This window comes from Gymnoscopelus braueri, assembly GCF_963280865.1.
Source record: "Gymnoscopelus braueri genome assembly, chromosome: 15".
Lineage (NCBI taxonomy): Eukaryota > Metazoa > Chordata > Actinopteri > Myctophiformes > Myctophidae > Gymnoscopelus > Gymnoscopelus braueri.
Window position 1 is genome coordinate 44,675,039 of NC_137620.1, and position 13,690 is coordinate 44,688,728.

The 13,690-nt window shown below is 41.9% G+C and overlaps 1 protein-coding gene across 1 annotated transcript in view; it reads right to left on the reverse strand.

Annotated features, from left to right (window-relative positions):
• LOC308102327 (uncharacterized protein) overlaps positions 1 to 12,982 on the reverse strand; it is a 35,464-nt gene extending 22,482 nt beyond the window's left edge. Inside the window, exons 1-12 of the mRNA XM_080451992.1 lie at positions 12,710 to 12,982; positions 10,354 to 10,454; positions 10,182 to 10,251; positions 9,404 to 9,534; positions 8,547 to 8,635; positions 7,963 to 8,062; positions 7,823 to 7,866; positions 7,540 to 7,617; positions 5,687 to 5,883; positions 675 to 739; positions 468 to 574; positions 241 to 343 (exon numbers count right to left, since the gene is read on the reverse strand). Coding sequence (XP_080308118.1) covers positions 241 to 343; positions 468 to 574; positions 675 to 739; positions 5,687 to 5,883; positions 7,540 to 7,617; positions 7,823 to 7,866; positions 7,963 to 8,062; positions 8,547 to 8,635; positions 9,404 to 9,534; positions 10,182 to 10,251; positions 10,354 to 10,454; positions 12,710 to 12,890 — 1,266 coding nt within the window. The 5' untranslated portion in view covers positions 12,891 to 12,982. The remainder of the gene's footprint in view (positions 1 to 240; positions 344 to 467; positions 575 to 674; positions 740 to 5,686; positions 5,884 to 7,539; positions 7,618 to 7,822; positions 7,867 to 7,962; positions 8,063 to 8,546; positions 8,636 to 9,403; positions 9,535 to 10,181; positions 10,252 to 10,353; positions 10,455 to 12,709) is intronic.
• Positions 12,983 to 13,690: the final 708 nt, after the last annotated feature.

Genomic DNA, 13,690 nt, shown 5'->3' on the forward strand with positions numbered 1-13,690 from the left:
TTTGTCCGTCTCTTCCCACAGGTCCTGTAAGGCCAAGGGTTCCCACACTGTTCAGGCCACGACCCCCCAAAATAATCATGTTTGAATTGGCGACCCCCCACCCCCACCCTGACAAGCACTTGCATTTATCTTATTAGTATTTTGTGCGTGCGTGCGTGCGTGCGTGCGTGCGTGCGTGCGTGCGTGCGTGCGTGCGTGCGTGCGTGCGTGCGTGCGTGCGTGCGTGCGTGCGTGCGTTACCTTGTTGCTTGCATTTGGTCCATATGTATCTTCTGAACCGAGGACTTGAACGTTGACAGAGCTGAAGTCCTCCAGTCCTATCTGCTTGAACATGCGTCTTGTCCTACACACACACACACACACACATTTTTAATGACATTAAAATATCCTTGATAAAAGGCATTTAAATACAAAAAAGACACGCACGCGCACACAACAAACACACACACACACACACACACACATACCGTTTGATGATGCTGTCTGCAGTTCGTCGGGCCTTGTCTGAAGCCCTGGGCCCTCCTACAGGACACACTGCTGTGGCCCTGAACCCATCCATGTAGGTAGAACACACCTGAGAGGAGAGGAGGACAGAGGATACTTCTATTTTAGGTATTTGAACAAAATGGACGGATGAACTGGTGCGCCCCTAGAGGACAGTGATGGATGTGTACCTTGTAGTAATTGGACGGAGCGAAGCCTTTGGCGCCGGTCACTCTGACAGCACCTCCCTCTATGCCTGGACATGAATGCACACACACACACACACACACACACACACACACACACACACACACACACACACACACACACACACACACACACACACACACACACACACACACACACACACACACACACACACACACACACACACACACACACACACACACACACACACAGTGCACTTTCTTACTTTCACTCCCTCAAGAGTGTGTAGTTGCCGCAGTGGTGGAAAAAGTACTCAAATGTTTTACTTAAGTAAAAGTATCAATACTGCAATGTAGAAGTATTCTGTTACAAGTAACAATCCAGAATTCTACATTTACTTGAGTAAAAGTACAAAAGTATTGGTATCAAAATGTACTTAAAGTACCAAAAGTAAAAGTACTAAAAATTTGAGGATGTTTTAGTATATTATAGTATGTTTGAAAATAGCAGATCTACAAGCTCACAACGCGTCGCGATGCGACGCGTTGTGAGCTTGTAGATCGGCTATTTTCAAATAGCCTAGGTATAAAATAGGGTTAAAGTGGTTAATGTATGTTTTATTATATCATAATTTATATCTGAAAAGTAACTAGTAACTAAAGTTTTCAAATAATTGTAGTGGAGTAAAAGTACAATATTTGCCTCTGAAATGTAGTGGAGTAAAAGTAAAAATATTGGAAATTGGAAATACTCAAGTAAAGTACAAATACCTCAAAATTGTACTTAAGTACAGTACTTAAGTAAATGTACTTAGTTACTTTCCACCACTGTGTCTGACCCATTAATCCATTCAATCCAGGAACGCATCTCTGTCATTTTAGATTTATTTGGCTATTCAAAAATAGCAGATACTGTATATACATGCTCATAGATCTTGATAGAGCTTGTAGATCTATTTTTGAAAAATCGTGGAAAATTTGAGCAAATCTTAGAATATATATATTTTTAAAGGGAACATCTGTAACTAAAATCTTTGCTTCTGGGGGGTCCCTGGAACAAAATATTTTGAGATGGGGGTCCACGGCCACATACATATCATTTTGGGGGTCTTTGACATGAACCTGTTGACCAGGACTTGAACATCACGGACATCTGCAGCGGTCAACATGAGGACACCACGTACACACACACACACACACACACACACACACACACACACACACACACACACACACACACTCCAGAGAAAAAGAAATGTGTTGAGAAAGGGGATGTTTGATAGGGCAGTGATGAAACAAAGCTTAAAGTTTTGAAATCAGAGTTTCCGTTTTTTAACTAGTCTGTCAGATGGGAGCTGTCTCAGCCGAATGCAGTGGTGTAAAGTAACTAAGTACATTTACTTAAGTACTGTACTTAAGTACAATTTTGAGGTATTTGTACTTTACTTGAGTATTTCCAATTTCCAATATTTTTACTTCTACTCCACTACATCTCAGAGGCAAATATTGTACTTTTACTCCATTACAATTATTTGAAAACTTTAGCTACTCGTTACCTTTCAGATATACATTTTTATATCATAAAACATACATTAACCACTTTAGCCCTATTTTATACATAGGCTATTTGAAAATAGCCGATCTACAAGCTCACAACGTGAGCTTGTAGATCTGCTATTTTCAAATGTTGTAGTACTTTTACTTTTGGTATTTTAAGTACATTTTGATGCCAATACTTTTGCACTTTTACTTAAGTACATTTTTAATTCCGGACTTTTACTTGTAACGGAGTACTTCTACATTGCCGTATTGGTACTTTTACTTAAGTAAAGCAATTGAGTACTTTTTCCACCACTGGCCAAATGAGTAAAAAAGAGAATTCCAAAAATGTTACAAATATAATTTCAGCAAGTAACTCCGATACACATAATACTGCATTTAAACAACACGTGGTGGTACAGTGTATCGTCTCTGTCTGGGTGGAAACCTCATTATGTCCCAAAACCGTTACTTTTCAGGATTCAAATAAAAAAATAACAAAAAGTCAAGTAGCAGATCTACAAGCTCAAAACGCGGCGCAGATTTGAGCTTGTAGATCTGCTACTTTCGATGCTCGTGTGTGAAGCCGTAGTACGATCAAGCGGGGATGTCAATTTACAAAAAAGTTAGAATATGGAGATAAGAGGTTTCTGCGCGACAGCAACGATATTATGTACAGTTAAAAAAAATACCCCAACAACAACAACAACAACAACAACAGATTAATGTTCCGCCATTAAAGCCAACATCTTGTGTTACAGTGGAGAGAGAATGTGAGGACGTTCAGAGCAGTGGTGGAAAGTAACCAAGTACATTTACTCAAGTACTGTACTTAAGTACAATTTTGAGGTATTTGTACTTTACTTGAGTATTTCCAATTTCCAATACTTTTACTTCTACTCCACTACATCTCAGAGGCAAATATTGTACTTTTACTCCACTACAATTATTTGAAAACTTTAGTTACTAGTTACTTTTCAGATATAAACTATGATATAATGAAACATACATTAACCACTTTAGCCCTATTTTATACATAGGCTATTTGAAAATAGCAGATCTACAAGCTCACAAGCGACGCGTTGTGAGCTTGTAGATCGGCTATTTTCAAATATTTAGTACTTTTACTTTTGGTACTTTAAGTACATTTTGATGCCAATACTTTTGTACTTTTACTCAAGTAAATTTTTAATTTTGGATTTTTACTTGTAACAGAGTATTTTTATATTGCAGTATTGGTACTTTTACTTAAGTAAAGAATTTGAGTACTTTTTCCACCACTGGTTCAGAGTTGAGAAGTTCACTCTGCTCCAGGCTCCCAGATGACTGAGTTCACATCAGGGTTGACAAACCCCATGTTTAGTTTGAAACATAGTTCAGAAAGGATCTGCGGGGGAGGGGGGAGGGGGGGGGGGGGTCTGATAGAGGATTTATATTTAGGGCTGAGATAAGAGGGGAGAGTGTGGGACGGACTGACAGACTGACAGACTGACAGACAGACGGGGTCATTGGAGGAAAGGGATAATGGTTGATGGTTCAACTCCTGGTCATGTCCTCAGCTGAACTTCCAGTCAGGCGTGTGTGTGTGTGTGTGTGTGTGTGTGTGTGTGTGTGTGTGTGTGTGTGTGTGTGTGTGTGTGTGTGTGTGTGTGTGTGTGTGTGTGTGTGTGTGTGTGTGTGTGTGTGTGTGTGTAGGGTTGCCAACATTGCCTCCCAGCAATACGGGACGGTTGGACACCCCCCCCCCCTTAGGCTACATATCGCAATGTTTTTGTCATAATCTCTTCGTATATTTCAGTTATTTGACATATCTTCCATGTGCATTTTTTTGATGACGAAGCCTAAAAGGCAAACAGAAATGTTGAACTCCCTCTGACATACACTAGCTCTGGTCCATGTAGCATTAGAGGGAGTTCTATCTAAGGCGCTACAGAGAAAGTGGTGTAAAGTAACGAAAAATTTACTCAAGTACTGTACTTAAGTACAATGTTGAGGTATTATTACTTTAATGGAGTACTTCCAATAATCAGTACTCTACTCCACTACATCTCAGAGGCAAATTCTTTACTTTTACTCCACAACAATGATTTGAAAACTTTAGTTACTAGTTAATTTATAGATTTATATTATTATTACAAAACATACATTAACCACTTCAACCCTACACACACTTCGGCCATTTGAAAATAGCCGATCTACAAGCTCACAATGCCTCGCATCAAAAGATTTTAATACATCTATCTGCTACTGCTACAGGTGTTAATGACTTGATGTGAAGCTGAGTGTCGTAATCAAATACAGGGGCGGTACAATCCCATAATAAATCACATCTCTCTCTCTCACTCTCTCTCTCTCTCTCTGTCATCTATGTCATTATATACTGTACATATTGTTGTTGTCGGGCAGAAAACTCATATCTCCGTATTTCAACGTATGTGCCCTACACACACACACATGAGCGCCGGTCGGCGGTCGGCGGTGTACGGTCTCATACGGATCCTTTTCAGCCGAGAGCAGCCGACGAGAGCTGAGCGAAAAACGAACGGCGGCCATTGAAATGTCTCCATCTCCAGTGGACGTCATTTTCGCGGGAGAGTCTCCCCCGACACCGTTCAATACAAAATATATAAATAAAAGGCTTTCGGGGGTGAAATTCATGGAGTGGGTGTTGAGAAAAATTTGCCACTCACAAAAGATATACAATTTAACTTTAGTTTTTGTTTTAAAGTTACCTAGTATTACTTTAAGTACATTTTGATACCAATACTTTTGTACTTTTACTCAAGTAAATTTTGAATTCCGGACTTTCACTTGTAACAGTCTAGAGTATTTCTACATTGCGATATTGATACTTTTACTTAGGTAAAAAATGTTAGTACTTTTTCCACCAGTCCTTGTGCAGAAGGCTCTGACACATCTCCACTCACGGGCTTAACACAGTTGTTCTTCCCACTGTTTCTTTTAAGAATAAAGTATTTTCTTTTTAGGAGGGCCGGGGCATCTCTGTCGCTCTCGGCCACCAGCACACATTTTTCCCCACACACGAGGAAATCTCACACAAGCACATACGCACGCGAGTGCTCGCACTGAGCCTGCCCTTAAACTGAGTGGCACCCCCAGGGTCCTAGCGCCTTCCGTTCGGATACAGCACACAAACACATAGGCAGGCAGACGCACAAAAAAATAATAATCATATGCATCTTCCCTTTACCCGGGACAAGCGTCCCGGCTAACACAAGACTGTTGGCAACCCTGGGTGTGTGGTGTGCGACACCAACGCGCAAATAAAAACTCCATAAGTGACTCCTATGAGACATTCCTTGATATTCAAGTCTTTTCTTCTTTTTTTGTTTACATTTTTCTTCAAAATGTAGTTGTTATGCCAATTAAATCCAAATTTCTGTGTGTTGTCACTGCTGCTGTATGCAGTGACAGATATCACCCTCCCCGCCCCCCGGGTATATACAGTGTGTGTATGTGTGTGTTTCCATGGTTACCTGGGACCTCCTTGATGAGCACCTGGCTGAAGTCACAGGTGACGTCGGGGAGCTGGTATCGGCGCGGGTCGCCGATCTCGTACACCAATTGCTCGGCGACCGTGCCGAAGCTCACCAGACCGCCCGTCTTAGGAGGTTTGGACAAAACGAACGAACCGTCGGCAGAACACTCCACTACTGGAAAACCCATGTTATCCCTGAGAGAGAGACACAGAGAGAGAGAGACAGAGAGAGAGAGAGAGAGAGAGAGAGAGAGAGAGAGAGAGAGAGAGAGAGAGAGAGAGACAGAGAGACAGAGAGACAGAGAGACAGAGAGACAGAGAGACAGAGAGAGAGAGAGAGAGAGAGACAGAGAGAGAGAGAGAGAGACAGAGAGACAGAGAGAGAGAGAGGAGAATGAAATGGAGAATGAAAAGAACTCATCAACAACTGTTACAAAAAACATGACATTCAACAAGACATAACAGGACAATGACAAAGTACATTTTCCTTCAAACAAATTATTCTCTGATTCCCCATTGCCGCAGATCGGCGCAGTCATAGGTAAAAAAAAAAACGCAAATCGGCCTGTTATAGCGCCACTATGAGGCTGATTAGAACTTTTTCAAGTGGCATTTCTTCCTCGGCCTAGTGGGAATGTGCGTGCGAAATTTCACGGAAATTGCACGCTGTGTTCATGATTTGAGGTATTTTGTTCAAAACGGAGCACTTCTGCAAACTTTGGAAGCCAATCTTAGCCAATCAGGATGGAATATGGAAAATCTGAAATACCCGCTTAGTTTAATGACTAGTAGAGATACTGTGTACTGATTTGCGTGATGTTTGGACAAAATCTGTACGAGTACTGTCAAGAAAAATGTTTTGCAAAAAGCGGCCTCCTATATCTATCCTATATATCTCCTATCTATAATAGGACCATGTGAAAAATGTGGGGCAGCAGGGAGTGTGTATGTATAGTTTCGCTGCAATCATGCCAACGGTGCCGGAGATTAGCTGTCCACAGACAGAACCACGGACGGACGGACGGACGGACAGGGTGCAAAACATAGTCTCGGCCATGCCTTTCGGCCTGGCAGAGACAATTAAAGTAAAACATAAAATCCTAATCATAACTGTGAAAGTGTGTGTGTGTGTGTGTATGTGTGCGTATGTCCTGTTGCTGCATATGTTTGAATGCACTTGCCTGTATAAGTGTGTGTACTCATGTGTGTGTGTCTGTACGCCTACAGTGTTATTAACATATAACCTGTCTGCAGCTTGTACCTTACAACCTTTGGGTTTCTAAACGCCTCTTCAATTGTCTTTTGAAACTTGATTTAGTTTGTTTCGTTAGCAACCTGATCTGGCAGAGTGTTCCATGCAACCATGCACTGTGCGCTTCATTGACCCTGTTCTGGGATAGCAACCTCCAGTTCATTGTGGATTTAATTTGCCGCGAGCGCCCTCACCTGGTAACTCTGGGTACAACAGGTCCCTTTGGATGAAAACACCTCTTTCCTCAAAGCTTCCGTTTGAAATAGACAGAATATTTATAAAGTCACAGTTTATTACAGCTTGTGTTTGCATTTTAATTAATGATGCAGTGTTGCTGGTTGCACCAGTATGACTTCAATACCCAGGCAGACAGTTAGAGGCAACACAAGGATTTAAGTGGATGCCACCGTATCTCTTATGAGTGGATGTATTATAAAATGACCTCATGTGATTAAGTCAAGCATGGCAGAGAGTGCCGAGTTGTGCATGGAATATGGTTCTGTGGCTTATGAAAATACTAGTGGCCATAAATGGATGATAAAATATAGTAACAAAAGACATCTATCAATTTCTTAAGCATTTGTGTTTTTAAGTCTCACCAGTCTGGTACTTTGTGCCAGTCAGTGAAGACTCCACCAGTACTCTGAGCCCCACACTCTATCAGGTGACCTGCAAGACTGAGACACACACGCACGCATGCACACACACACACACACACACGCAAACGCACACACACAGGTTTTTCATTTCCTGAAAAGAGTAAGAAATGAGAGAGCAAGTGGGGAAAATAATGATGGGAATAGTGTGTGTGTGTGTGTGTGTGTGTGTGTGTGTGTGTGTGTGTGTGTGTGTGTGTGTGTGTGTGTGTGTGTGTGTGTGTACCTTCCAGCTGCCAGTAGATCATAGTCGTCTGTCTTCCACCCAAACTGGAACATACAAAAAGAACGCGCTATTCATCTACTCACACATACAATGTGAACCCCCAACTCCCTCTCTCTCACAGACCCCAGTATTAGCATTACCGTGTGCATGAGAGGTCCGAGGGTGACAGCACTGTCCACACAGCGACCCGTCACCACGATGTGTGCACCCTGGTCCAAACAGCGCTGGATAGGAACCGCTCTGCGGACACGGACACACACACACACAACACACACACACACACACACACACACACAGTCAGGACAGTGTGGACAATCAGTCCTAAAGATCACATTTAATAACAGTGTGGACAGTCAGTCCTAAAGATCAGATTTGAGAAACAGATCAGGTTTGACTGCAGTTGGAAAACAAAGCCTTAATCAGTGGTGGACAGTAACAAAGTACATTTACTTGAGCACTGTACTTAAATTTGAATGTGTCCTGTGTGATTGTTTCTGTGTGTGTGTGTGTGTGTGTGTGTGTGTGTGTGTGTGTGTGTGTGTGTGTGTGTGTGTGTGTGTGTGTGTGTGTGTGTGTGTGTGTGTGTGTGTGTGTGTGTGTGTGTGTGTGTGTGTGAGAGAGAGTGTGAGTGTGAGTGTGAGTGTGAGTGTGAGTGTGAGAGTGTGAGTGTGAGTGTGAGTGTGAGTGTGAGTGTGTGTGTGTGTGTGTGCGTGCGTGTGCTTACCCCAGGTAAGCATTCATACTATGGAGGGTTTTAGGCAGATGCTGGTTACTGCCTCCATCTGCCATCTTCACGTCTGACAGACTGCCTTTCTGTGAGGAGAGGAGAGGAGAGGAGAGGAGAGGAGAGGAGAGGAGAGGAGAGGAGAAGAGGATCACTAAAGCATCAGTCACTCATCAAATCCTTTCCATCTCAGATCAAGGCACTACCACACCGCCAGGGTTGGTGGTTCAATTCCTTAGCCAAATTCCAATACTCAGATTTCTACCTCCTCGCCTCCTCCTTCCAGGTGTTACAGTGAAATTGGTGACCTACCACAATATGTGACCATCTTGTGGACTTCACATGACATCAGTGTCTGAAGTAAATTACAGCTGTTTGTTTATTAACAGAGTTAAACCTTGTATAATAAAATACTACCCTTTTTTATTGGAATATGGCTCTTGTGCCAAGTCAGGCATTACAAACAGGAGAAGGGCGCACACCAGTATCGATGAGGTGCTGCTGACCTTGGTAAATAAGTCTAAAAGTGAAGAAAAGGCCCGCTGAAGACAACCTTTCCAGGTCGAAACGTTGGTGTTCCTTTAATAAATTATCCTGCATCGTGGCTATGAGTGTGCTGCCTTTTCTTCACTTTCAGAGCCATGCTTTGAGCTTATATTGGCTATTTTCACCGGATGTTTGCTCCAGAATAGGGACGCTCAAATGGTCAGAAATCGCTGTAAACTACTACGACGAACTCTGAACAATATTCATCCAACTAAACTGGCTCGGCACATAATTAGGATGAACAAAACATCAACATGACGAGGATGATGATGATGATGATGATGAAGATGACGGTGATGTTCCCTACGTACGTGGGGCATGAGGTCGTCGCCCGTCACCACGGCGACCTTGAGGTCAAGCCCCGCCTTCTTGATGACCTCTTCTATGGCGGCGGCGCACGCCAGAGGGTTCACGCCCCCTGCGTTGCTGACCACACGGATACCTGGAGAGACAGAGAGACACGTTGTAATCTATGACTTTGGTTCTCAGCCTTTTCAGGGCCGTGACCCCCCAAAATAATCATATTTTAACTGGCAACCCCCACCCTGACAAGCTCTTGGAATTGTAGGAGTTGAGGCATTACATTTAGACTCGGTTCTACAGGTAAATATTGTGAAAATAGCCAATCTTCAAAATAATTGCCTCTTTCTAAGGTAATAATTGACAATTTGGCCAATGTTTGACAATTTGTTATAGTATATTGTCACTTTAGAAACGTGCAGATACCCTGTATACACTTGTACTGAATGCTGGTTTGTTAGTTTGTTTACTCGGTGTCGAGTGAGAAAACTATGTTTATCTGGGGACCCCCCTTAAAATCATGGTCCCATAACATTTTTAAATTGATGATAAAGTAGGGTATGCTTCTACTGAGTGAAGACCCGCCCTCGCTGCCCTTCCAGCCGATAGAATTCGTTTTTCGGTACCGGTAAATTCAAGATGGTGGATTTGAATTCGCTGAAAAACACGTCTCCCTTTGTCATTTTTTTGTTTACAGCCTATGCTATGTACTGATCAAATCAAGCTTTTTTAAGTATGTATAGGGCTTAAGTGGTTAATGTTCCTACCGTTTCAGAAAAACACACTCACCTTTCTTGTGGATGTCGTTGATGAATGGAGCCAGTGCCACCTGGACAAAGTCGGGGGCATAGCCCATATTCTGCAACAAGAAGACATAGTGACCAGTTACAAACCAACACCCAACACACACACACACACGCACGCACGCACACACGCACGCACAGAGCTGTATATAACTTACAGGCATCTTGGTCTTGGCAGCGGTGAGCAGAGACATTGTGATCTCACTGAGGTAGTCAAACACCAGGAAGTCTATTTTCCCACTGTAGATCAACTGAGGCACTGTAACACACACACACACACACACACACACACACGATTACAATACAAGTACTTACATACCTACATACATATAGAGGCCAACAATGTATCTAGAGATACACTAACTGACACAACACTGACACAAAGGGTTAATCACTAAACCTAGCGTCCCTTTTCTGAGGCGAAGACATTTACAACCTGGGGACACACTGGTCAAAAACGTATTTATGGTTTATATAGTTATATAGTTTCCCAAACTTTTCAGGACGCGACTCCCCAAAATAATCATATTTGAACTGGGGACCCCCACCCTGACAAGGAATTGAAGGCATTGTATTTAGTTTGACTCGGTTCAACAGATAAATATTGTGAAAATAGTCGATCTACAAGCTCGGCTTGTAGATCGGCTATTTTCACAACGTTTGCTTCTTTCTTATGTAATATTTAACAATTTGGCCAATTTGGTATTAAAAAGGTCTTAAAAGTCATTAAATTGTCACTTTATAAATGTATACAATACTATATGTTAGTTTGTTTACTGTTGAGTGAGAAAAGCTAATCATCTGGGGACCCGCACAAAATAATGATGGGACCCCGCTGGTTTGGGAACGACTGGTTCAAGTGTTTAATCGATGAGCTATAGTTATAGTTATTTGCTGACTGACTGACTGACTGAGTGATCGAGTTACAGCATTGGTCGGCTGGTTGGCCTAGCAACGGACGGGCCAATCACTGTCGTCGTGGATTAGACCGGTCAAGGCATATAAAAGGCATGTGATCGGTGTAAAGGTCTTGTAATGTAATGTAAACAGAATTGTGACTCTATACAAGCCATTTGAAATGCAACAAAGAGAGTAAGAGTGAGACTCTAGTTAAATGAGCACTGAGGATTTTACTGTTATAGAACTGGACTAAATTGAGAGAGAGAGAGAGAGAGAGAGAGAGAGGATGTGTGTTTGTGGGTATAGTGTAGGTGTGTGCAACAGAAAGCAGTGATTATCTGAATATCCTGTAACCATTTCATTACGTTGTAGACCTGTCTTAAAGCAGAACAGCGTTCAAATGGAGCTCTGAGCCACTAACACAAACATCTCACCACATTCTGTTCAACTATTTTCAGTGAATCATCCCCCAGTAAAAAACAAACACTTTTCCTCTCAATGCCAACGTTGACACCAGATACTACTAAATGATTATAACAAGGGTGTGTGTGTGCGTGTGCGTGTGTGTGTGTGTGTGTGTGTTACACTTGAACACATCCTTGCCCACTGTGTGTAACCAGAAACTATCCTGAAAGCGGCACAGAACCCCACAGGGAGACGCTTTATCAAAAGACCCACAATACAACACTGTCACCCCGACTCCCCTGTGACACTGTGTGTGTGTGTGTGTGTGTGTGTGTGTGTGTGTGTGTGTGTGTGTGTGTGTGTGTGTGTGTGTGTGTCTCTCTCTAACAAATCTGCACATGATAAAGGGTTTTTTGACCCAATCTTTGTTTTGTTTTTCACATCAGTATAATGTGTATTATTTTGTCTAAATACGTATTATTTATGGAGGATTATGAGATTACTACTTTCTCTTGCTTTGTATTTTCTTATTTGTATTTCCACTTTGCAGTAGACTATCTCTACATTGCAGTAAAGCATTTCTACATGAAGAGTACAATTTAGCAATTTTACCACCCACATACAACCAGTTGTATTAGCCTTAGATTAAGATTCCACTGGATTGTCACCTCCAAAGCCCGTGTTTCTCCAAACATGTACAAATGCAAAATATAACATACTTACCCGCTTGCCCCAAATGTTAACTCACCCTACGGTGTCTTTGTGTAATGTATTAGTCCATATGTTTCAATAAATACGTGTTTTAACCCCGTCTGTGGCCGATTCTGTCGGAATTCCAAATGGGCGGTAGTGACGGTGAAAGCCGGAATTACACTCAATGTAAACAGGAAGTAAACGAGGTAGGAAAACGACAAACGAGATTAAAACACTTATTTATTGAAAAATATGGACTAATACATTGCACAACTACTCCGTAGGGCGAGTTAACATTTGGTGCAAGCGGGTAAGCATCTTATATTTTGCATTTGTACAAGTTTGGAGAAAACACGGGCTTTGGAGGTGACAATGCAGTGGAAACTGGGGGGGTGAAAGCTAAGACTCTCGTAGATTGAAAATGTCACAAAAAAAGGCAAAAAAGCAGAGATGCATATAAGTACATACATACATACAAATAAATAAAATGAATAATAATATTGTATATTATATTACCTGAAGCAGCAGTGTCTCCCCAGAACCCAGAGGCACATCCTATCCTCACATTCTGCTGTTTACTGGAGGAACTATAATAATAATGACATGTTTCTCTGCTGCTCCACGACTTAGACACACAACACAACACCCTGCTGCTGCCCACACACGCACGGGACGTGCGTAATACTAGATTAGACATGTTAAAATGTATATATATGTGTTTTAAGGCTTTAAAACTACACAAAACGATGCCAAACTCTTGACTCCTCCAGTGGTTTCTAACCCTTGTCTCTCTCCCCTCGTCCGCCGATCAAAACAGTCCGGCTGGAAACACTAGCGGCGTTGCCAAGTTGTGTGAGAGAAATAAGCAACCAGGTCTATGAAAACAAGCCCAAAAGAAGCACTTTAGATCTATTATGCTTTGGCTATTTGAAAATAGCAGATCTACAAGCTCACAACGCGTCACACAATGCGAGGCGTTGTGAGCATGTAGATCTGCTATTATTTTTTTAATATTTAAAATATTTTTTGAAACATTCTAATTTCTAACAACACAAATGCTCCTAGCCATGGTTCACATGACGGATGACGCTTGTATGACAGTCATGTTTCAGGGCTAAAATGCTCCCTCCCTGGCACAAAACGTTTTAATGGAAATATTTGAGAAGTTAACCACTGGTTAAAAAATATATAGAAAATATTTGGAAGCAAGCCCAAATAAGTAGCTACACTTCTTAAGAAACAAGCCCACATTTTTCTTTTTTTTCAAAGTAGCTTATAATAAGCCGACATGGCAACACTGAACAACACGAGTCGAATCGGGTCGAATCCACAGAATCTAGAGCAGAGGTCGCGTCTTCCTCTGGTACAATACCGCCATCCAGTGGTGGAAAGTAACAAAAGTACATTGAGTTCCTTTTACCTTCATTGAGAATAATACATGTTTCTTTACTTAAATACTTCTACTGCACTACATCTCTGGTTAATATTCTACTGATT